General features: G+C 47.0%; 9 protein-coding genes across 9 annotated transcripts; 3 read left to right on the top strand and 6 right to left on the bottom strand.

The window, feature by feature from the left end:
* Positions 1–2,444: 2,444 nt before the first annotated feature.
* On the top strand, positions 2,445–3,266 carry EYB26_004476 (uncharacterized protein; the record flags this gene model as incomplete). Its single annotated transcript, XM_054263767.1, has 1 exon — positions 2,445–3,266. The coding sequence occupies one exon, from the start codon at positions 2,445–2,447 to the stop codon at positions 3,264–3,266; it is 822 nt and encodes a 273-aa protein (XP_054119742.1).
* A 1,147-nt stretch (positions 3,267–4,413) lies between these two features.
* Positions 4,414–7,473, bottom strand: EYB26_004475 (uncharacterized protein; the record flags this gene model as incomplete). Its single annotated transcript, XM_054263766.1, has 5 exons — positions 4,414–6,020; positions 6,083–6,324; positions 6,386–7,020; positions 7,108–7,370; positions 7,446–7,473. The coding sequence occupies 5 exons, from the start codon at positions 7,471–7,473 to the stop codon at positions 4,414–4,416; spliced, it is 2,775 nt and encodes a 924-aa protein (XP_054119741.1).
* A 1,513-nt stretch (positions 7,474–8,986) lies between these two features.
* On the top strand, positions 8,987–10,177 carry EYB26_004474 (uncharacterized protein; the record flags this gene model as incomplete). The annotated part of the gene is made up of 1 exon (XM_054263765.1): positions 8,987–10,177. One exon carries the CDS (start codon positions 8,987–8,989, stop codon positions 10,175–10,177), a length of 1,191 nt encoding a protein of 396 aa, XP_054119740.1.
* Positions 10,178–10,279: 102 nt separating this feature from the next.
* On the bottom strand, positions 10,280–11,724 carry EYB26_004473 (uncharacterized protein; the record flags this gene model as incomplete). The annotated part of the gene is made up of 4 exons (XM_054263764.1): positions 10,280–10,438; positions 10,507–10,673; positions 10,735–11,531; positions 11,606–11,724. The coding sequence occupies 4 exons, from the start codon at positions 11,722–11,724 to the stop codon at positions 10,280–10,282; spliced, it is 1,242 nt and encodes a 413-aa protein (XP_054119739.1).
* A 347-nt stretch (positions 11,725–12,071) lies between these two features.
* EYB26_004472 (uncharacterized protein) lies at positions 12,072–13,806 on the bottom strand (the record flags this gene model as incomplete). The annotated part of the gene is made up of 4 exons (XM_054263763.1): positions 12,072–12,536; positions 12,598–12,917; positions 12,971–13,656; positions 13,724–13,806. 4 exons carry the CDS (start codon positions 13,804–13,806, stop codon positions 12,072–12,074), a joined length of 1,554 nt encoding a protein of 517 aa, XP_054119738.1.
* A 583-nt stretch (positions 13,807–14,389) lies between these two features.
* Positions 14,390–15,736, bottom strand: EYB26_004471 (uncharacterized protein; the record flags this gene model as incomplete). The annotated part of the gene is made up of 1 exon (XM_054263762.1): positions 14,390–15,736. The coding sequence occupies one exon, from the start codon at positions 15,734–15,736 to the stop codon at positions 14,390–14,392; it is 1,347 nt and encodes a 448-aa protein (XP_054119737.1).
* Positions 15,737–16,376: 640 nt separating this feature from the next.
* Positions 16,377–17,755, bottom strand: EYB26_004470 (uncharacterized protein; the record flags this gene model as incomplete). The annotated part of the gene is made up of 3 exons (XM_054263761.1): positions 16,377–16,504; positions 16,558–17,309; positions 17,367–17,755. The coding sequence occupies 3 exons, from the start codon at positions 17,753–17,755 to the stop codon at positions 16,377–16,379; spliced, it is 1,269 nt and encodes a 422-aa protein (XP_054119736.1).
* Positions 17,756–19,189: 1,434 nt separating this feature from the next.
* EYB26_004469 (uncharacterized protein) lies at positions 19,190–20,281 on the bottom strand (the record flags this gene model as incomplete). The annotated part of the gene is made up of 2 exons (XM_054263760.1): positions 19,190–20,130; positions 20,200–20,281. 2 exons carry the CDS (start codon positions 20,279–20,281, stop codon positions 19,190–19,192), a joined length of 1,023 nt encoding a protein of 340 aa, XP_054119735.1.
* A 699-nt stretch (positions 20,282–20,980) lies between these two features.
* Positions 20,981–24,225, top strand: EYB26_004468 (uncharacterized protein; the record flags this gene model as incomplete). Its single annotated transcript, XM_054263759.1, has 4 exons — positions 20,981–21,167; positions 21,300–23,931; positions 24,003–24,093; positions 24,157–24,225. The coding sequence occupies 4 exons, from the start codon at positions 20,981–20,983 to the stop codon at positions 24,223–24,225; spliced, it is 2,979 nt and encodes a 992-aa protein (XP_054119734.1).

Raw genomic sequence — 24,225 nt, 5'->3', positions numbered from 1 at the left:
GGGGCGGCGGGTTTTTTCCCTACCACGGACGATTCAACAGACGATTCTTATCAGCAGCTAGCTAGTCACTGCTAGTTTCCCAAGTTCCTGGTTTTTGGAGAACTGCACGTATTGCGGAGGATTGGGGTTACCGTACGCTCAACGCCAGTTGTCAGTTGAGTAGTTACAAGTTAACAATTTACTAATCGTTGAGTACAGTACATACGCAGCCCACAGGGACGTTGCAGGCGAATTGCACGATATGCAGCGAAAGCACCCTATGACGCTGCTGTAGCGGGGCTCTTCGACGGCGCTCGACCGGAGGGGCTAGGATCGTCAGCAACCAGTGCCATTTGCCAATCTGAGTGGATGGCTCAGCCCTCAGGACTCACTTGACCTCTTCTCTGATATGCTAATTAACCAATTCCCCTGCCGAGTACGGAGGCCGATACATACCCATGTTATGGATCATGAGCTTGTCGTGGGGTTTTTGCCTTTTTCTTTTTTTTCTTCCCTCATCTGCGCACTAGTTGAAGTCGCTGTGTCAAGCGATGGCAAGGCAATGAATAACATTGCTTACTGTGAAGACGCGGAGGGTCGGATGGCGACTCGTAAGGTTGACATGATTCAGGATGCATCAGCCATTTCACACCGAATGTGTTTCTTCTTACTCAGTTTACCGCTACCCTTGAAACTCAAATGAATAATACGTACCAGATACATACAGTGATACCACTGATAGTTAGTACTAAGCAAGCCACTATCAATATCAACAATACCGCCGGAGCAGTCCCGAGGATCCGTCCAGTGTTAGCGTGTCGTGAAGGTGGTTTAGATACTTTAGAATGATTCTGGCTGATAGCCACTAGCCTAATAGGTAAGGACCGTCTCAAAGAGCGCAGATTAATCTCCTATCGATAATGATGCGGCTGTTTTGCCTCAGCTTACGTACTACGTATTGACCAGCGTACGTGGTGCTACTGTAGTAAGTATTCGGTTATGGACAAAACCGTCATGGAAATAATTCCCAGTGCTCTTTTCGACTATTTTTGAGGTTGACCGATATCACAGGAACGATCTTAGTCATGATCATTAATTTACGAGCAACTCACAAGCGCACATCACCGATGATCGACATGGACAGCATGCTTCGGAAACAGCAGCTTGGCTAAGGACTGTTGTGTGGAGCTGTTTCTGTTGCTGGACGGAGCACGGTGTACGTACTTCGTGTGTAGAAATTTCTGCTCAGAAAAAGTCTGCGATTGGCCTATTATTAATTAATCCAGCATCTTGACCAGTAATCAGCATTCGTTCTTTCATATGCAGCAGCAATATTACTACTAATAATAATAGCAATTCGATGTAGTTGTTGTTCGATTTCGCCATCTTATTACACAATACATGATGACCACAGTAAAGCGTATAACTGTAACTAACTAATACCGTGACTGTATGACGCAAACACGTGACGGTTCTCCTACTGTTGCCGTAATAATGTACCTACACCGTTGGTCCTTACCGTACAGAGTACTCGCGCTCTCCCCTCACTCTCACTCACTCACTCGCTCTCTCTCTCTCTCTCTCTTCCTCACCCTCTCTTCTTCCCTTTCCCTCTTCTCCATTCTTTCTCCCTCCGTCCCTCTCGATCACCCTTCTGATCTTCGCATTACTGCTTGCCCAGGTACTCCCATTCATCCACTTCTGGGACATACCTTACCCTTATCTCCATCTCCCACACCCATTGTTGACTCGTGCTGGTGAGGTACATAGGGCACAAGTGACAGCTCACTGGGCGATATAATACGGAGTACAAAAAGGAAGGTACTATCTGCATCGGGAAAGGAAACTCCTCTCCCCTGCTAGTCTCTGATAAGGACGTCATTTAAGTTATAATCCGAGGTTTTGTCACCACCGTTACTTGTTTTCTTTTTCTGTTCTATTCTATAATAGTCTTTTTTGTTTTCTTATTGTTCATCATCTTCTATTCCCTCTTGTTATTTCTGAGAAATACGCGCCGCTTATCTCTCACTCGATAATAACACTTCGGTCGCTTCCTTCTGTCGGCTTCCTAGAACATCAACAACATCAACAACGGCCCGTTACTCTGAGAATTACTACGTTTAATAATACGCCGACCTGACCTATCGCTGCGGAAAGCTTACAACTCATCTCCATTCTCTGCTCCTGGGTTGCATCGGTTTTATTTATGCATTGCTTGCTCTGACTACGGCTGTGTCTCTAGTCGTGGATTACTGTTTCATTGACGGATACAGAGAAATGATTAGCCGTCGAGGGGAAGACCAGACAGATTCCTTCCGAAGCTACTCTACCACGACGACCACGAGATTCGATAACCAATCTCCTTTGATAACTTGAACAAACGAGAATTTCTCTCCAAATCTCCACCCATGGCTATGACCAGTGAAAGCAGCACTTCGGTGAACACTATGAATGCGATAAACACCATGAACACCATAAATACAATGACCGCGGCTACGGCTACCGCTCCGATCAGCGCCGCCAAAGGCCTACCCAACACCCAGGCTGCTATTGCTGCCTCGTTTACGAATTTTCTCGGTGTTGCCATGCATCAAATATTATTCCTTCGATCGGTCTATCCGCGAGCGACGTTCCTCCCAGTCCGAGCATACAACTACCCGGTACGGCAATCACGTCATCCGAAGGTATGTGACTACATTAGCGATGTATGCCTCGCCGTTGAAAGTGAAATTCTCAAAGGCACAATCACCGCTGTCACGGTGATTATTTCTTCTGTTCGCACAAATCAGCCAATGGAGCGGTATGCATTCGACCTATCAGGCTTCCCGCACGTGCCCGTGGGGGAGATCTACACCACGTTCGAGGAACGGAATAAAGAAGATGCCACAAGACCACCCCCGACGGCACAGACGATAGATCTCGAGGCACAATTCCGTGCTTGTTTGGCTAGACTGGCGTCTGCCTGCGCGCGCTTAACGCCGTTACCGCGTGACGACGAATTTGGTTTCACTGTGTGTATTGAAGTGCGGGAAGACGCTCTTCCACCAGCCGGTACCACGAAAGAGGAGCAGACTTGGATTGTCGCTGAGCCGGGTCAGGTGCATGTTCGATCATGTACCGCTCCGTTTTCGGTCAGCAAATTAGGCAGTTATTCCCAACAACCCGCGATACCGAAGATCAACGGACGGGCCAAAACCGTGCCAGTACGACGAGTGGAGGCTGGTGAGCTTCGTTTAGAGTTATGGGTTGAAGAAGCCAGGCAAAAGTTCGACGAACGGCTTCTTTAGTTGGGTAAATCTCCCGCTATTCAAATTTATCTTTTCTTGTAAACATTATTTTGTTCTTTTATCCTGGTTCGATGTATCAACATACACGGACTTGACTCGCCGACGGTGATGTGCGAAGCGACCGCACACATATCCACTTTGAGACGGTCACTGCAGAATACCAGCCGGACAGATAGGTTCGGTCAACAACACAGAAGCACTTGCAGACTCAAATTACAAACACGGCTCATGGAAAGGCCGGCAGGGCAAGGGAAAGGACGGGAAGGGAAGACACCCACGACCTTTTCCATTTTTACTTCTATACATTACTTTGTGACTCCTTTTCATATCATCATCCATCAAATCATCATAGACTGGAAAGGGGCGGGCGCATTAATGATTGTCATTTTGGTTTTTGCTTCATTTCATATGACTCTCTTCTATGGATCATTGGATTAAATGACCCATTTTCTCTCTTTCTATCATATATCCCAGCAAGAAAATGCGAGCATCTCATTTGTTTCATTACATCATCATCCCTCCATTTGCTCCATTGTACTGCAAATCAAAGTATCAATGGCAAAATGTGACATATTATATGAAACAAATGCATCCTTTTTTTCTCGACTCTTTTCTTCTTTCTTGTTTGCTTCGATGTATGACTTTTCATCTGACTGTTTTTGGCGCATATCATTGCTTTTATTTATTTTTATTTTTTTGCTTTGCTGTGGGCGAAATCATGATTACATAGGAAAAGAAGATAAACGGACAATGAGATTGGTATCCAATATTCATATTTCCCAAAAAAGTCAAGAAAAATTGAACCTTCTCTAACTTAGAAGCGCTTTATATTCCAAATGATCAGTCGGGTCCAAGAACTGAATAGCCCGGTATGCGATACATTCACTCAATCATGGTAAAGGAAGAGAACCTGCTAGCCAAAAGTGACGGGGTAAAAAAGACAAGAGAGAACCAAAAAAGGGAGAAAGAGATGCCAGCCTAGTATGATATGATCCGATCTAAATGCAAACAGAAGTAATTAAGAGGATAAGAAAAAAATATATATATCAGGGGTATCAGGTCGTTACGAAAGATGGTCGTTATGATTAGCTGAGATTTGTCAAAACCATGGAAGGAAGAGAAGGGAATATGAGAGATCACGGCTAGGCTAGTGATTACCACTTCGTCGTCGAAGAAAGTGATGATGTTGATGTGGTTGCTGAGGTGGTTGCTGACGGAGTTGCGGAATCGGCGTGGAATTGGTGCGTTGTAGCGGTGGTGGTATCGCCTGCAGTTGGCGTGGTTGTGATGGTGCTTGTCCGTAGGGCTGTCGTCGTATCGGTGTCAAGATTGATGCAGTAGCGGTAGCGACGGTGGATGTTTGTCGTTGTTGAGTTGTTGGAAGTCGAGCCATAGGGATTGCGGGTGTTGTAGTCCGTAATGCAGTAGTGGTAACGGATCTCTGTGGCTGTGTGGCTGTTGCCGGATTTGTCAAAAGTCGAGCTGTAGGCATTGTAGGTGTTCCAGTCCGTGGTGCTTGTCGTGCTTGTGTCTGGGACATTGTGCGCATTGGCGTTGTAAGCACTTCAGGCGCACCATGGAACAGAAGCAATTGAGGTAACCCAGGTTCCAAGGGTAACCCAGGTGCTAGAGCCAACCTGGGTATTTGAGGAAACTCGGGCATTGGGGCCGCTCGAGGAACTGTAGGTCTTGCGGCCGGAGGTGCTCGATGTACCTGAGGTATCTGAGGCACTTGACGGATCTGGGCTACATTTAGCAAATGAAACTGAGGCACCTGAGGCATTGGTGGCACCCGAGGCATGGGTGGCATCTGGAGCATCTGGGGCATTGGCGGCATCTGGGGTCGGGGTCGATTCACATTAACAGGCATTCCACGCTGAGCCGGAACTTGCTGGTTCACACTCTCCTCCGGCTTCGATGTAACACGCAACATCTCGGGATCTAGTTTGTCGTCCTGAGCCAATACCTCCGCCATTGCAGCCTTTTCAGCCTGCATGACTTCATTCATTCGTCGCCTGAGACCCGTGTCGCCTTCATGAAGATTACAAGTACTTGTGCCGACTTGGAAGTGCATGTACCCTTCTTTCGAGATGTCCTTCTTACATACATCACAGATAAGAGCACCGCATCGGCATCTCAACTTATTACAACCATCTTCTTTAACAATCGACAATCCGCACTTGGGGCATTTACGAATCAACGCCGCGGTCATCGCTTCCTCAACGGTGTGACGCACTTCAAGACCACGTTCCTTTTTCGCTTCCTCGCAAGTTTGCGGAATATGCGTATCTTCCTTGCAGAGGCGGCAGCTGACTTTTTCGCAATCCGAGTTTAGACAAGTAAATTCCTTGTTCTGTTCAACCGGAGGACAGATTGCCTTGAATTCACAGAACGGGCACTCTTCAAGGCCATCGATACTCGCTTTTGCAATTTCGTCTTGTTGTTGCAAGTCCTCCAACCGCTTCATCAACTTGTCACCGATTACTTTCCTAACCAATTTGATGCTGAATCCGGCTTGACATCCACTGGTGTCGAAACATTTTAGTTCATATTGCATCAGTCCCACCTGTACCTCGGCTTTATGCTTGACACAGGAGTTGCAAAATAAATGGATCTCGTCTCCATCACATGGTACAGTGCGGTCTGGAAGCACTTCGGCAAAGCAACATTGACATTCCACCAAGGTTCCGGCTAGTCGATGTTCTTCCTCAATGATCTTTTCAATCGCGTCTTCTTCTTTCTTCTTATCGGCACCTAAAAGTTCATCAGTATCACTGTTTATCATAAATAAATCTGTCAAGATGAGACAGACGTACCTTCTTTCTCTGCAATAACTTTTTTCGCTTCCCGTAACTCGTGATCCAGTACCGCAGCAAAGCGTGGTGGATATTTGTCTTTAGCACTGTGCAAGCGTCTCCAGTATTCACTTGCATCTGATGCGGGACGACCCAAGTAATGAAGAGCTACGTATGCTTTGAGAAAGGTTTTGTATTGCGTCAACAGATTCTTAATAGTTGTATGGGGTACAGATGTATAAGATTTAACGAGCAATTTGTAGCTGATTCACGGATTAGTGAGAGGCCACTCGACAGGCAAGTTTCAGAATCATGTATACTTACGCAACTGGAAAATAAAATACCTCATCTTCTCGAATTCTTTGCAGGTCATTCCTGTCGATATTTTCATCCCGCTTCCGCTTCCTTGAGACCTGTTTAGGATAGGATGACTTTGCAAGAATTTCGTCAAGGGCATCTTGAACTGCCACGAGGAATGATTGCCCAGTCCGATTTTTGATATCGTATTTGGCGTACAGAGTCTTGATATAGCCCTCGCAAATGTCTGGGAAAACGTCTTGTATCTTTATTTTGAACACGTCTTCCTTTTGCGGGCCTTTTGCTTTTTGATCATCAGTGAGATCGATGATTGAGTCTTTCTGAGGTAAAGTCTTTGCAGGAACTGGGTTCGGTAATTTTGGCAAAGTAATCGTTGGAGTTGTAGCTGGCTGTGAAAGCCTACTTGTAGAGTTGCTTCTGTTTAATGGCTGGGGTGCTGGCACAGTCCGGGATATCGAGCTATTGTAGGAGGACTGTACTCTCGTGTCTAGACCCTGGCTGGATGGACGACTGTGGTTGGACAATTTGAGTCGTTTGTTAGATGGCTCTGTAAGACCTATCACAGGTGAGCGAGGATCAGGAAGTGATGTTGTAGCATGCCCAGTAGTGATGGGGCCCAAAAATGATGGGCGTTGAACAAACTAAGTTCGATGTTAGCGCTAATCGAGAGATAAGTGAGACATACTCGAGAGCAATCTGAAATCGCAAGGATCTCATGATCAACTTACTGTATAGCCATTAATGGTAGGTTGATCACTTCGGCCCGCTGATTGAGTAGTACCTTCTGTAGACCGACGAAAGTTATCCTGAGATGGTCTGTCCGTAGCACCAAATGTTGGGTTGCCTAGATCTTGGACCCAGTTTCGGACCCTCGATGCTTTATGAGCTGCAATCGGCTCCTTTGCATTGCGCTCTAATTGATGCAAGCTGTCCTGCGACAGGCGTGGTAAGAGCCTTTGTACTGCATCTGGTGGTTGTGATAAGATTGGTTCTGCACTCGATGTTAGAGCAATGCCATGCATATAGCTTCATACAATGGCTCGATAAAAAAACGAAATCAACGTACGGCGTGGATAACCAAGTAGTCCATCCATCTCCCCGGGAACGGGATATGGATGCTGCGTAAAGGTCGAATCGTAGATTATCGCAGAGTATTTCACTCAATATTCTAGTATTGCATGCATAAGCGACAAATCATGATTTCTGAACTTCCAGATGTCGACGATGAAGGCAGTGACTGTGGGATAGTTATGGGGGGGGGAATATCGAAATAGGAACTCAATACAGATCGGAATAATCCCCGTGCTATCAATGATTCAAAGGATGCTTTGTGTTGGTATCAAGAAGTCATTTAATTGGCAAGCAAACAATGCAAGAAACAATGCTCAGACGATATCAAGAAGGCAGACGTGTCGCCGTAAGATGTACGAGTAATAATGATCATATGTTGGGTTTCAGGAAGTGAAATCGATCGGTGTAGTTAGTTCATCAACATGGGTGGGCGGGCTGACAGAAGCTAGAAAGCTCACTAATGCCCGATTAGGCCTATCGTTTCGGCTGGAGAGGCTGCGATTGGCCAGTTCCATTTGGCTACTTCCCGCTTATCTTGATTAGGCCTTGATGGTGACTTGCCCGATCTGGTTAGCGTTCGTTCATTGTTTCCTGAATTCATACTCCGCACTTCAAGATGTCTTTATGACAGAAAAGAAGAGCTTTGACTCAGAACACCGAAGAAAGAGTGTAGCTCCCAATGCTTAAAGACAAAGAAGGTTTAGAAACATCCATTCCCCGCAGACGAGATACCAAGTACCAACAAAGACCCTTAGCCCCTACCATCCATCACCAACGGCATTCGTTTCCGCACGGGGGAGGACGTCAGTATCAGCCTCATGATCTTGGTAAACTCGTAGATCTCAGGCTGAAATAGTTAACGAACTAGTTAACTAACTAGACCATTTCCATTAGATAATCCAGATCAAAGCTCAAAAGGCGTGACTCTTGCCTCATTGAAGCAAGGTCAGATGCAAGTGATTTGATTCGATGCCGTTATAACAGGATCGTCAATACGATCTCATTACAACGATACAACAATACCATACAGCAACGGAAAGGTTGCCCTCGCTTGTCAGCGGTTCCAGCCGGGCCGGTTTGCTGGTTAATACCGGGATATACGTAATTAAACATACTTGGATTGAAACGTTACACGTATCACAATTCAAGATAACGCCGTGTCATTCTTAGTCACTCGTACAATGTACAATCTTGAATCCACTTTTTAATCAATCATATCATATGGATGCTTTTGACTTGACTTCAAAAAGCCATCACGTCGTATTCGAATGATCTGGGAGTGGAGCCATTGTGGAACTTACTGTCGTGAGAAAGAAGTGGGAGCTATTTGAATTTTGACTCTGGTATTTGAGATGGAGCTTTCCCCGGAAGCTTTAGAAACTTACTTACACTTGTACTCACATGCTTGGCGACTTTGACCTGTTTGAGCCCCGTGTCGCTAGTTCTTTGTCAATTCATCATTGACCGGTTTGAATAAGGAACACTATTATTTCTACTGTATTCTACTACATATCTAGCTTTGTCTGTATTTCAACCATGGGCGCCGTCGCTCCTCCCAAGAACGAGGATCTCCCTCCTTCAGACTCGCCTCACCTCGACGTCGTACCAGCCACCCCGGAAGAACATATAGAGACCCTACGACTAAACAGCAAAGCCTGGCAGGGAGCACTGACGCTGGACCAGTACCTCGACCGTGAGAAGCGACTATCGAAGCAAAACCTCACCAAGAACGGCTCACTCACGTGCTGGATTCTCGTGGATCGCAGACAGACTCCCAATTCACGATTGATTCTGAGTTCGTGCGAGACATATCGGAAACCCGCATATCTCGCATACCGCGGCAAAGTAGAGGATATCATATGCCATGGAATTGGTAGCGTTTTTGCGCGCTCCGAGTTTAGAGGTCGTGGGTACGCTGGACGTATGATGGAAGAATTGGCCAAGAAGCTGGATAGTTGGCAATCAGAAGACCAAGCGCGAAAGCAAGGCTTGTTTTCCGTGCTTTTCTCTGACATTGGCAAGAATTACTACGCAAAGTATGGATGGAAGCCATTCCCGTCATCCCACATCTCACTGCCGCCACTGTCAGAAAGCCAGTTCCAGACATCTCTGGAAACGGCAAAATTCCCCAAGGCAAAGGCATTGACCGCTGAAGATGTTCATGAATCCATGTGCAGCGAAATAAATGAGAAGAAGAATAGGAACTTCCTTCAGGTTGTTTCCGAGAAGTCTCGCAACAGCGCCAAAGTATCTATTGCGCCGGATTATGACCACATGGAATGGCACTGGGCGCGAGAAGAGTTTTATGAAGATATTGGTGTCTTTGAAAAAACGAGCCCATCTATACGAGGCGCTGGCGTCGATCACCACCACGTATACTGTGCTTGGGTCCGAAATGTCGGCGACACTCCCTCGAGCCACACCCTATACATCTTGCGATTGATATACGATGAACCGTCGTCGCCGGCTGAGGAACTGGCTACCATTGAAGCAATCGCCGCTGTCTTGCGTCAGGCCCAACTCGAGGCATATAAACTCAAAATGCGCGACGTTAATTTCTGGAATCCATCGCCTTTGGTGGAGAAAGCGGCCAAGTTGCTGGATCAGAATGTGAAAGTGGTGCATCGAGAGGAGAGCAGTATCAGCAGTTTGAAGTGGAATGGCGCTAGCCAGGGACTGGGCGATGATGTTGAGTGGCTGTGGAATGAAAAGTACAGCTGGTGTTGATTCGGTATATAAAAAGATTGGCTTTCGCCATTGCATCATTGCATGGCCGTTCCGTATAGTCGTACTGATAACATATATCAAGGCGCAACAGAGGAATCCTTATCACTTCCTCTGACCTTTGAATCGCTCATGCCAATTCCTCGAATTCTTAACTTTAATACCGCTGCCCGCAGCACCCTGAGCTTCCTTCTTTGCGTTTTCTCTCTCCGATTCCGGCACGAAATATATTGATACCGGGTCCGGACGTTTGTATGAAGCCTCCTAGTCGATTATAAGTTTGATATCCATATGAATTGAATTAAACAATAGGCTGAGTGGGCATAACCTACCGGTAAATTGCTTAACAAGGCTTCAGTCCGCCACGTCTCGGGTAATAAATCCTTCCAAGCATTTAGGAATTCCGATTGACCGATAGCACGTTTTTCAGTCGGCGCGGTTGCTTCGAGGTAGGTTTCGCCTATCCATTTGATACAGACGTCCTTGTCCAGATTTGACCCTATCCCAATATATCAGTACAAAGTAGGCGTTGCCTGCATGGATAATAGGGTATAACAAACATTTCAACTCAGCGGCGCCGTCAATCCCATTCTCACCACTCCGTTCTGCGAGTCTTTTAACAACCGCATCAAACAAAGATCGCGACATCGTCTTCTCTCTCTCATGATCATCATCATCTTCATCGCCCAAAACAGCTTTCCATAAATCCCCCACAAGGAATTGTTTCTCCACATCGATATTTTGTAAAATACATCCTTCCAATATTCTCTTCCATATACCCAATTTGACCGTTGCTGATGGCTGGAAGGCTGGCCTTTCCCCGCTCGGGGACTTGTAATTCCCCGGTACGAATGCACAGAGCTCAATCCATGCTTTTTGGCATTGGGTATCTGCGAAGGGGAGATCACCAATGACCGCTTTCTTCACCAACATATTTCGATTCATAGGAAGAAGCTCCGTGGCTTCACCTCCGTCCATATCAACATCCTCATCATCATTATCAAAAGTCATACCTTCATCCCAAACCCTCAATATCCGCGCAAGCATGCTCTTCGCCAAAGCAAAACTTTCCTCGTTACTCAAACCCTGCAATTCCAGTGTCGATCCGCATTTCGCTATCGCCGTTACTGTTTCTGGTGCAATTTCTGTATCATTCTCGTCTTCACCATCATGTTTCTGTCGCTTGCTCAACGTAATCACCTTGTTCTGGCCGTCGCTTGGTTTGATAATATGTATCGAGTTGGAGGATTGGACTTGGCGTATTCGGAATGTTTTTGTTGGTGTGCACAGGTTTACGTATGCAGTGTTGTTCTCTGATCCTGTTGGGTCGTCGGTTGCTGGGGATTTGAGGTGCAAACTATATCAGTAGAACCGATTAGCACACAAGAGTTTACCTAATCGACTTGGATGATAAGAGGGCCTGGTACATACGTCGGTGCATTTGGCGACGATATCAATTCCAGAAGATCAGGCGTCAACTCTACTAAGCGAAAGGCTTGTTGCGGAGAGTTGTGTGTGAAGCGAATACTTCGCGCTGCTTGTGTTGACATTTTTTCTCATGCGTTATTGTTGTTTATATATGACGAACTCGTGAAATTTTGGCAGTATTTCTTTCAAGGAAAAACGGAAGAAAATGATTAACGACAGAAACAAGATTCTACTTGACTGTATCCTTGTGAAAATAATGTCATTAAACATCGACGCGAGAGACGCGATCTATGATACGCACGGACTATAGAGCTTATCGATAAGTAATAACCACAATCAGTACTCCGACGGATACTACGTAGAGTATACTACATAGTAACTACAGCAAGTTCACGAAAACAGCTCCATAATAAACTACATGTATTCGCCCCGAAATGCCACACCAAATATGCTTCACACAGAATCGAATTTATTCTTGTAGTTTTTCGTTGTGGTTGTTAGAAGAATCTTGTCGAGTCTTCTCCTCTGTGTTAGATTTTGAGTCCTTCGGAACAGGACCAGCATCAGCAGCTTCGTTCTCACCCTTTGCTGGAATAGCAGGTCGCCTTTCGTTTTCGATCCCGCTATCAACTTTTTCGCCTGCTGCGGCTTTCGGGTGTGCCTTTTCCACTCTCTCCATCTGCTCTGTTTGTTCTGTTTTGTCTATCTGTTGCTTCCCGTCCTTTTCCCGTTCATCCGTAGAATCCTTCAATTGATCCTTGAGTATTTGCTGTCGCTCTGCTTCCGCTTTTTCTGCCTTTTCTTTGGCCTCGCGTTGTTTTTTCTCTTGTTCCATTTCTTCCATATGGCGGAGGTCGTCAACGCTGGGCTCGTACAAATGCCAGATTGTGTAATGCGGGAGACCAACGACGGAGTATTTCATGCGTTTAGCCATCTGCAAGGTCATAAGTTAGTCAACGGGCAAACATGTGGTGTCCGTGTAAGAAATGACATACCTTGCCGAATCCTTCCGTTTCTGCATGTTTCTCAAAGCTAAAGGCGGGAAAATGAACGCCTGATCGGAATACCTTCGCCTTGGCCAGGATACTGACACCGCCCACTCCATCAATTTCGAGCTCCATATCAGGGTCACCAAATGGATCTCTAAGGTAGGCCAAATGTGGTCTCCAGGTCGCATACTCTGCATAACCTTCTACAATGACAGCGTCTTCGTCGAGACTGTCCGCCAGGGCAAGGGCCGTCTCGGATTCTTGCCATGAGTTTAGGTCATATGGTTGTTCTCCGCCGAGCCAGTCGGGAAGCGGTCGCCAGACATCTTGGGCCTGGTTAGAAAGATATAAAAACTACTAGCAGGAATAAAATACTTACTCGGAACGATGACATCTTTGTTGTGCCGCATCAAATCCTCCAAGATGGTAAACGGCGCAGTCTCCACATCCGCATCTCGCCAATATACCCAGCTGTGCGTTGGTCGCAACGTGGCACTGAGAAGCCAGTTCCGTGCCTGGGCCATCAACTTCCGTCGACTGGCCTGCGCAGCAAAACCATGTCGGCTCTCCACATCTTGATTGACCTGCTGTCCGAAATCCTTCTCAATCACCGAAATCTCTCCAAATGGCATCTTGGGGTCCTCATCATTCTGAAGCTCGGTAAGCAATGACGAGAGTAAGTTCAGGGTATTGTCTTTCGAATCGGACACGAGGAACGCCAAATCAATCAGATGATGTGGGTATGTCAAGTTGCGCAAGTGCGAGAAGAACATTGGTAGATGGGATTGCGCATCACGTAGCGGAGTGCACATAAGAACCCGTTCTTCCCGATGCCATCCCATCGCGGTACCCTGTACGTCGGAAAGGTCGTAGTACCGAACAGTTTCTAACGAGAGATCATCGCGCGTTGTAGAGAACAAGCCGAACGATAGTGTAGGAAGGATTATAGCACGCCATGATGGAATAAGGAAAAATAAGACGAGGAGTGAAAGACCGGCGATGGCGGGTAGTTTGATTAGGAGTTGTCGTCTTCGTAGTAACGCTGGTTGTGAACGTGGTTGGAATCTATTCATAGAATCCATCAATTAGACCAAGAACCAGATTCAAATAGAGCACCTCTGTAAGCTCCTACCTATGAGGTGATATAGAGAAGGTCCCGCCTCCTCCACGAGGGTAGGCACTGTAGCCTTTGGGATAGGCGAACTGCCTGTTCATCGCTCCAGCACCACCGGCATATGTCGATCGGATGAGATGTAGTCCAAAGACTACTTCACAGTTATACTGCTCGATTGCACTGTACAAGGCGCCCCCTTTTCCTTTTCCGAATTGTTCCAGTCCTCGGTGAAAGCTAGTAAAATGAATCTGGACGTGGTGAGAACAACGAAATCGGTAACGACGGAATCAGCCAGGAGCGGCTTTCTTGAGATATAGCTTTTTTGAATGGCGATTGTTGTCAGAGAAACAAGCAGCTACTTGCACAATTGAGACTCGAGTGTTGTAAGCGCAATCTGTCTTGAAACACCGTCGATTAACCGTGACAAAGCTACAGACTGACTCAGCCTAGACCAGAATGGGCAACGGGCAAGGCTCAGAGAGTCAGAGGTAAGTCTCGGCATACCGCCAAGAAAGGGAGATCTTCGGCCAGTGATGTCCAGGGCAGCCCGCATTGTAAGCTGCGACAATCCTTTTACACAAAACGTTCTATACTCTGTATGATCTGCACGTAAATCTGCTCTATTGATTGTTGAAAAACTTATTTTGATTTCATACAACCTGGCTAGTACCTAACGAAATACATTTATCGGACGGTGGCTCCCTTGAGACTCTTCACAGTGCATACACCCCCAGACTTGGCAACAAGTTTTCCAAACGTAGCGGTAGTAGCAGCTGTCTCTGCGCTCGATAGAGATGGAACTTGCGTGCTATCAAATCCAACTTCCATGTTGTCTGTAGTAGTAAATCCAGGCTGGAAGGTCTCCCAGATCTTCTTCTTAGGGTTGAGCTGCTTCTCTGGCTCACCAGCGCTCCAGCCCTCAAAGAACACGCGGTCACCAGCAGGAGCATCTGCAGGTGGGTTGACCAACTCGACGGGGCCGGCATGTGAATCTTCGCCTTCGGCAACCTTGGGGGATGCGGCGAGCACCATGGCGGCGGACTTGATGCCACGCATAGTGACGGGCTTCAAGTTGCAGACGACAACGACCTTACGACCCTGCATTTCCTCCAATGGTACAAGGCCGTTCAAACCAGAGCAAACTGTTCGGACGGTCTTTCCTGTAGCCTCATCGACAGAGGTATTATCGCTATCCGGAGCGTCGCCGCAGTCAATGGTCGACACATACAGCGAATCGGCATTAGGATGGTTGATGGCACGGAGAATATGGCCGACACGGAGGTCAATGAGGGATGGCGATGGAGGAGCTGCGGGGGCGGGAGGTGCTTTGGGCTGTTTAGCTTGTTTCTCTTTCTTCTCTTTCTTCTCCTTCTTTTCTCTCTCGCGCTTTGCGGCGGGGGTCTCCTCTGTTGTAGTTGCGGGGGCTTCTTGCACACGTTCCTTGGTCAATCCAGTCACCACCGTTGACTCCTTGGCTGCCGCCTCAGCCTCAGCCTTTTCCTTCTTCTTTCGCTCCTTCTCTTCCTTGGGGTCGGCTGCCTTGGGGAAGAAACGGACGTTGTCGAGGTCGATGACGACCTTCTCTTCGTCTGGAATTCTGAGCGCAAAGAGAGATCCGTTCTGCACGAAATCCACATGTCGCACGATGTAGTGATAACCCTTCTCGCCAGTGCGTTGTTCAATATCCCACTTCTCAACTAAGGGAGCAAGCACAGCGTAGGCTGCGATATCAGCAACGGAAGGTTTGACGCCCAGTAATGTCGTCTGTGTAGCCAAGTGTGTGTTGATCTCCTTCAAAATGGCTTCAATGGCGTTCGTATCTCCCTTCGTGGAAGCGGTGGTCAGACCGTGTATCGTGGTAAGCCATTGTTTGATAGCTGCTGTCTCTGCATCAGTGTAGATGTAGTGAGAAAAGATCTTAGGCGTCGCTTGAGCGAGGTCGAGTTCTGTAGCATCAGGCGAGATGGCAGTGGGGTAGGAACGATAGAGCAAAGAAAGCAGAGAGCTCTCGGGGAGCGCTGCAGTAGCCATGTTGCTGGTGAAAATAAAGGGCGTCCTACTACGATGCACTGCAAATCGACTAGGAGCTAGAGGGTTTCGAGGAAGAGTAGTTGTGATTGTTGCAGACCAAAGAGGCGAAGACGAAATTTGAAGTTTTTGAAATTGATGAATGAGAGAGCGACGCGGGGCTCCTGCGGCCCGCAGAAAAAATTGGGCCAATGTGGGCAACCGTGAGGCCAATTACCTCACTGGAGAGAGATGTAGGGGTTATTAAGGGACAGTTGTAAATTAATCAAGAATTATATTGACGTTGTTTGACTGACAAAAGTGCTTTTGAGAGCTCTGGCCAGCTTCCTCCATTTTTGATTTTCTGTCGGAAATTAAGGAGGAGCTGCCTGAGCCCTGAGGCCGCAACTTGGACCCACTTGGAGACTCGACAACATACAGTAAAGTCTTCGTTCAGTCAACGTTCTTTTGTTCTATACACAAGAATCTTTCATCATCAAAGTAGATACAGAGATAGTCTGATAGACTATTGACTTCAAACAAGTATGGTTTCTTCCTCAGCTCACGATGAACTTGAGCTCATATTCCAATAACTTCATGAGATTTCAATCACAAAGGAGCTCCATGATATAAAACTCTCTTCGACCGTTACATAGCCATGCAATTAGGCAGGACTGGCAAGACCGAGAGAAGGACCTCGTTGGTCAAAGACAACAAACATCGACTTCAAGAAAACATCACCGAAAATCTGGAACTGACTACCACCATTTGACTGGACACCACCAAAGCACACTGTTCAAACTGTCAGTGACATAATCACACACCAGATATATGGATTAACTTACTAGTATTCGAGACTTTGGAGAAGTTGATAACGGATGCTGGCACAGTTGCAAGGTTGTTGTCACCCACCGCAATGGAAAGGGTAGGTAGAGTAGCATCACAAGGGAAGATGAAACCACCTACTTGCTGATTGAGCTGAGCACCTTGTACTTGCTGATAGTATGCAGTGGCAACCTCAGGGCTGACAAGCATCAAGGTGGTACCAGTGTCAGCGATGGCAGTGGGCGACTGGGTGATAGCCTGCATGGTTCCATTGTCACCAACACTGAAAGCAGCCGAGTTGAACTCCCAGAATCCCCTGGTGCTATCGATGCTGATGTTGGCAAGGTTACCAGTAAATTTTGTGGTATCGATTGTTCCAAACTGGTAGCTTCCCGTGTTGCTACCGGATTTGAGGGAAGCGGTCATGACTGGTTCGTCGAGCTGAGCAGCTATGTTGTCGAAGAAAGTTTTTTGCTGTGCTGGCTTAACAGTGTTGAGTTTTGAGAATGCGAGTCCGACAAGACCGTTGGAGTTAGTGTCCTGCACAAATGATGTAGAGACTTTGTTGGCGAGTTCGACGGCTTGGTTCTGGACTGTTGCGCCGCCAATGTCGACGGTGTCGGTACCTACGGTTCCAGATGCTCCAGATCCGTCTCCGTATGTGATACTAAAGGTTGAACCTTTCACGTTTTTGAATGTTTTTGATTTTGTTGGGTCAAAGACAGTATGTCCCGTTTGGGCTTTGGCAGCCAAATTGGTGCTAAACACCCACCTATAAATCGCGTTAACGGACCAGCTTGATTGCTCATAACCTGATGAATGAACTTACAAGTCCGATGATCCAGTGTCAAAATCCATCATCATAGTCTGACCACCCACATTGATAGCAGCCACAAACTCAACGTCACCGTTGGTCGCGACGGCAGCAACAGATCCATTTTCGGTTCCGTTCGTCGAGGTTGCCGCGTTCGCAGCGCCACTAGAGTGCTGCTGTACAGCCTGAAAGTCGAGAGCATCAAGACCAAGGTGTGCCGCAGTGATGTTGAATTTGCCGTACGCTTTTCTCAGCGCTGCGGGGCCATGAGGGACGTAATTTGCGCGACGAACACGGGGAATCTCAAAGGATCTGCGTTGGAGATTTGGTTTTGGTGCTGTGGGCGCGCTGAGAACGGCCGTTGTGATTAATAGCAAGGTAAAGAAAGTCGACAAGAAAGACATTATGTCGGGTTCTCTTTTCTTGTGTCTAATGAAAGAGATTCTTTTTCAATAACTCAACCCAAGTGAATGGAGTCGAGATAGCGCACAGGTAGAATGAGCAGAGAGTGAATGCTGAAAGGAAATGAAAATGATGTTGCCCTGAGCCTCTCGGTTATGAAATGTGTTGATATGACTGAAAAGAAAGTCGAATAGATCCAAGTCCAGCCCGGAAGTCCGTTGGTGGAAGATAGCGTAGAAGATAAGACGAAAGGAACAATGCAAAGAGGGATAATATTAACTGATAAAAAAAAGAAAACAAATCAAAAAGTAAAGAGCCCGCTTAACTTAATGAATAGAATGGAAGAATGAAGAAAAGATGACTGTGGTGTGGATGGAATATCAGAACAAAGATTAAGGAGAGAAAAGAGAGATTATGTAGTCATGCAAAATACTTCTCTACATCCAAAAGGGATAATATCAAACATCTGCTATGGGAGTTTTAGTAAGTATCTGTAACAGACCTGACAGCAGACTAGCCCTGGTAGGAGGTCAAACATCTTGGGTGCCCTAGAACGTTTGATATTGGGGTGAGTCTGGATTCTCGGCAGTGGGCATGCATAGGGTTTCTCATACTGGGTCTATACAGAGTAAACACGGTATGTACCTGACCATATAATTGGATAGGCCAAACTACTAAAGGGAAAGCTCCTCAAATCATACAACTCACACTGGAAAGAGACATACGCGGCCTTTCCCTTTACGTGTAATACTAGTATATTCATGTCCCACTGCGGATCTGACTCCTTTCTCGGTGACTGTTTAACAAGAGCAGTCATCTCCAAAGCCACCATACAGAACGAGGAAATGAAATATCTGTCAGACTCAGTAGGGGATGTCAAGTGATCTGAGGCCGCTGAGTGGTTCCTCCTGAAACGCGGAGGTGGGTTTAGCGGCAGAACCGTAGAACCCTAGGCGCTTCTCTGACACAAGACGCTTCAAAGCGATGTGTGGCCGCGCCATCTTTTTGAAACCGTCTACTCCTGGGCGCTTACACGTGAGGCGGTTGGTTGGGATTGGGTTTGTCAACAATATTAATTGTGGCTGCTTTTGACTAGTTAGTTACATGCTCTGAGTCTTGACTCATTTTGTATATAACCCTAAGGGCAAGCTTAATTAGGAACCGCTTACTACGTAATTAATCTGCAACAGTATTCCGAAAGAAACATGGACTTCGGCCTTGAAAGTACCTTAATTTCTATATTTGTTATATATGTGCAAGTAAAATGATGATCTTCCAAATGGATATCTATAATAATCAACGCCACAATGCAACCCGCCCAAACGCCTCAGACACATTACCCGTGAAACCTAAGTAATGTCACATCGTAGCCAGTCGCACCAATACAGAAACCGTCAGCACATAAGAGGTAAAGCGGTATATCGGCAAGAAGCAAATCAAAGATCTGACGGTATGACTTTCTCCGGATCTTCACCAATTTGTTCGCTAACTGCTCGAACCACGTTCTGAATGGCCTTGGATGCTGGGCTATCAGGGTAGTTCTCCAAGAAGCTTTCCCCATAGTCACAAGCCATGCCAACCCGGGGATCTAGGGGCACAGATCCCAGGAAGGGTATACCCATCTTCCTAGCCAAACGTCGGCCTCCACCCGTTGTTGGTCGGAAAACGTGCGAGGTTGTCTGGCAGTTGCCGCAAACATATCCGGACATATTTTCCACAAGTCCTAGAATCTTGATGCCAGCCTTTTTGCAGAAATCAATCTCTTTCCTGACGTCCAGCAATGACACTTCTTGCGGCGTTGTCACAACTACAGCACCGTCCACTCCAGATTCCTTGAGTAATGAATTAACAGACAGGTGTTCGTCAGATGTGCCTGGAGGCGTATCCACAATTAAATAATCGGCTTCGCCCCATTCCACGTCTTTCAAAAATTGCTTAATAAGTCCGTTTTTCTTAGGACCTCTCCAGATCACAGCATCGTCTCGGTTGGGCAACATGAATTGAATACTCATCGCTCCCAGGTTGTCCGTCACCCATACAGGACTCCAGCCGGCGTTACTAACATGAATAGTCTCGGCTTCAACACCCATCATTTTTGGAATTGAGGGTCCACTAATATCGGTATCGCAGACATATACGGTCGACTCCGGGTTTGACGCAAAGGCATGGGCGAGTAATGTCGAAAAGGTTGATTTGCCGACGCCTCCTTTGCCAGACAGAACGAGGATCTTGTGTTTGACTTGTGAAAGCCGTGCAGTGATCAGTGGGATATCTGGATCGGGCCCTTTTGGTGCAGAGGCACAGATGGACTGATTGGGGCATCCGACGCAGGCATCACCTTGGCCTGCTTGTTCTGATTCGGGGCCGGGACAGTGCTCTACACGGCGGTATATCTATGTAAGTGAACTGTTCTCAAATTACACAGATTGAATAACGGAAAACGTACCAGGTTCTGGCGCAACCAGATTGGGTGTTTTTGTAGGCGCGGCTAAGTCTGCCGCAGTAGTGTCTGTCAGAGCGGGGGCCATCTTCTTCACTTGCCTCTCCTCGAAATTGAATACGGTCGCCCTGTGATATTCTATGAGATTCGAGTGGCAGACAGACTATCCAGGTATCAGGGAAAGCAGAGAGGGGAAAGGAAAATAGTCGTTAAAATGTCGGCGTCATATATGCTTAGAAATGCAGTAGAAGAATGCGGCAAAGGCGGGGTGGCGAAATATAAAATATACGGAGTAAGGAAAAAAAATAAATAAGCTCCAGATGAGCCAATCGAATTGCTTGTACTATATCGGCTAATGCTACAGCCTCCTGCCTAAATCCTGTGATTTGATTCTGGCATATCATAAAACCATGCTCTAGAAACAACAGATAATTCATTCTTGTCGACTATCTTGACAATCTACAGCGTTCTATCTGCTTCCTAAAGCACCCGGCTAACTTGATAGGTCATTGACAGATTAATACGGTAAATTACGCCATATCTCGAAACTGTTGGGAAGATTTCACCGCAAATCAACGGTAATCGCTGTTACAATACGTCTTTGGTAACAACAAATGGCCCGTGCGAATCACAAGCCAAATCGTAAATTGGCAATAGAGTTGGACTAGTCAGAACTAAAGACCCCATCTACTCGCACACAACATCCGCTTCCTTCTTCTTCCCTCTGCCAATTCAGTCGATGTATCTCTCAATCGCCAGGAAAAATTCCCCCTGAGAATTCATTTTCATGGATTCCGCCAGTGCATCGGGTGCCCAGCGGCAAGATGAGGGCCTGCGTGAGCGGATGCGACCCTCTCCACCGGTCGACATCGATGCTGTTGACCAGGCGCTAGCGACTGCTGGCTACGGCGTGACCACCGACAACAGGACGAGCGACGACAAAAAGACCTTTGGACGGACGCCAGATGGGACTAGTAAGTTTCCTCTTCTTTTCTCTTTTGTCTTACTATGTTGTTGAGTGTGGACACACTCCTCCATTGGGCGGTAGATGCAACAGCCATTCCGATGACGTCTGTCCGTGTGCTCACGTGTCCATCCTCTCACAGTCTTTACCGTCCCCCAGACTCATGATATGGTCTCACAACTGCTCTCTCCAACTGAACCCAAGAATGTGTCCGACCTCTTGGTTCTGGCAATCCTTGCCGTCCACATATTGATATTCTGGGCCTTGTCACCACAGTCGAGAATCCCCGTTTTTGCGGCAATTTATATGTTCTGGAGGACCTCATACAATGGCGGAATCGGATGGCTGCTACACAACCAGTCACATCATAATACTATGGTAAGATGGGCCACCAAGTCCAAGATCTTTGTCAACCCATCGACGGGCAAAAACCCTCGCCCGATACTTTATCGGCTGTTGAAAAAGGATATGGAGACTATGATTCCTAAAGATTACTCTTTCGATGAAGCCCCCTTAGAATACAACACTTGGCTCGTCTTTCGGCGCTTCGTCGATGTTATCCTGATGTGCGATTTCACGTCGTACTGCCTCTTTGCCATAGCATGCGGAAGCCGCCCGGAGAATGAGACCACCCTGATGACCGCTCTCAGATGGGCCGCAGGCTGGGTTCTGGTGATATTCAATCTCTGGGTCAAGCTTGATGCCCACCGCGTCGTCAAAGATTTTGCGTGGTATTGGGGTGACTTCTTCTTCCTCATTGACCAAGAACTAACATTCGATGGAGTATTCGAGATGGCACCACACCCTATGTATTCTGTAGGCTACGCTGGTTATTATGGAATCTCGTTGATGGCCGCCAGCTATAAAGTGCTATTCATCTCAATCATCGCCCACGCAGCTCAGTTCGCATTCTTGGTTCTGGTGGAAAACCCACACATTGACCGCGTCTATAACCCACCGCCACCTCGTAAGCGCTCTGTTCAACACGACCTCAAGGATCTGAATGGTTTCAACGCGCAGACATCCCCAATAAGCGACTCGTTTGCTGCAACACCCGCGCCCAACGGAATTGACGATAAAGCCTCAATGCAACAACCTCCTTCTTCCGTACATAATCTCCTCGGGCTACATAATCTGGATCTTCATAGAGTAACAGACTCATCCGTCATTCTTATCCAGCTGCTTGTCTTCGCCTTAACAGTTCTTACCCCGTCTACTCCATTCTATCAATATCTATTTGTGGCCAACGCTGCGATTTGGAGATGCTGGTATTCCATAGGCATTGGATACATTCTCCATCGTCAATCCAAATATAAATCTTGGACCCGTCATTTCGTCAAATATGGCGAAAACACGGACGAGGCATGGCGTCAGTGGAAAGGTTCATACCATCTTAGCATGACCATGTGCTATGCTAGTTTCGTTGCCGCCACTTGGAAAATGTATAGCATGCCGTCTGACTGGAACCATGGCCTAGCTTTACTCAAGCATACGCTAGGTTTCAGTTTGGCAGCATTGCAAATCTGGACTTCCGTCAGTATCTATGACTCCCTCGGTGAATTTGGATGGTTTTTCGGAGACTTTTTCTTCGATGCACAGTCTAAGTTGACTTATAGTGGCATCTACCGTTTCCTCAATAACCCAGAACGTGTCTTGGGACTTGCTGGCTTATGGGGCGCTGCTTTGATTACCAGCAAAGGTGCTATCATTTTTCTCGCGCTAATCAGTCATATCCTTACTCTCGCATTCATACAATTGGTGGAACGTCCTCATATGCAGAAGCTCTACGGTAGAAGTTTGCGAAAAGATGCAGGCTTAGTGAAGAATTTGAAACGATCATTGCCTCCACCATTACAACAATTGGGCGGTAGTGTTGATCGTATTATGGATGAATCCTTTGAATTTGTCGAAGAACTCCTAGACTCGGCTCGACCCAAATTGGCCACTGGCGTGAACACCTTCATGAAGGATGCTAAATCCCTGTTTCGCCAGTATCCCGCACGAATCACTATTTCTCGTTTGGATGATGAAGTCGCGGCAGGTTATAACTTGGAAGATTACTCGCTTGAAATTGAAGGAACAGAGTCCTCGCCATCGGCACAGGTGGAACGTAGCAGCGGCAAAGAAGGTGCTAATGCTAGAGCTCCACCCGAACGACGTGGTGACTTGAAGAGCCTGATCTTCGAGTATGGCGCCCCGATCCGAGTCAAGTGGACTGCACCTTTGAATCACAGCAAGAAAGACTGGGTAGGATTGTACATGGTCACCGACAACACACGACGAGAAGTCACCCGCATCTCGTCTCAAGGAAGATGGATTGCCACCAACGAAGGAGCCTACGACAGTCTCACCTGCGAAAAGGGCCTCGTTACCAGCGACATTGTGATATCTGCCTCCCGTCGCCGAGACGGCGAAAACCGCGACCTCGCATCCGGCGAAATGGTGTTTTCAGGCGACAAGCTCTTCTGGACCCAGGGCGTCTTTGAGTTCCGCTACCACCACAACGGTAAACACAATGTCATGGCCATTTCGCGACCCTTTGAGATCCGCATTGGCCGCTTCGATGAAGAAGATGTCGTCGACATGGATAATACCACCGCCAATAGCGATGGCTTGATTCAGGCGGCTATTGAAGAAGCATTATTACCTGTTGTGCGTAATTGTTTTGATAGAAATCCGGAGATTGCGCCGGAAACTTACGACGAGCATTTTGGGAGTTTGGTGGATCGGGATGGCAAGTATGCTAAGAGGGTTGTCTTTGCGGTTCATCAGATGTGAGTTTTTCCCACATCTCCCCTTCTTCACTGTTAGCTTTGATTAGGTCCTAATGGATTGATTTTAATAGGTTTGGCGTTGAACTCGCGCCAGAAGTTGTTCGCGCAGATGGAAATGTGCGGAATATGGCATGGAGAATCTGCAATGCGAAGAAAGTCTTGGTATACAACCTCCTCCTAACCATATCAAGCTGTGTTTACAGAGCCAGCTAACATTCCCTGCAGGCACCATATAGCATGTCCCGGTCAAGAGGGACGACTACACCGACAACTCAGGAAAAGGAATTATCATAA

The sequence above is a fragment of the Talaromyces marneffei genome, chromosome 3 (assembly GCF_009556855.1).
Source record: "Talaromyces marneffei chromosome 3, complete sequence".
Lineage (NCBI taxonomy): Eukaryota > Fungi > Ascomycota > Eurotiomycetes > Eurotiales > Trichocomaceae > Talaromyces > Talaromyces marneffei.
The sequence above is the reverse complement of the archived record's forward strand: the minus strand, read 5'-3'. Positions and strand labels throughout refer to the sequence as shown.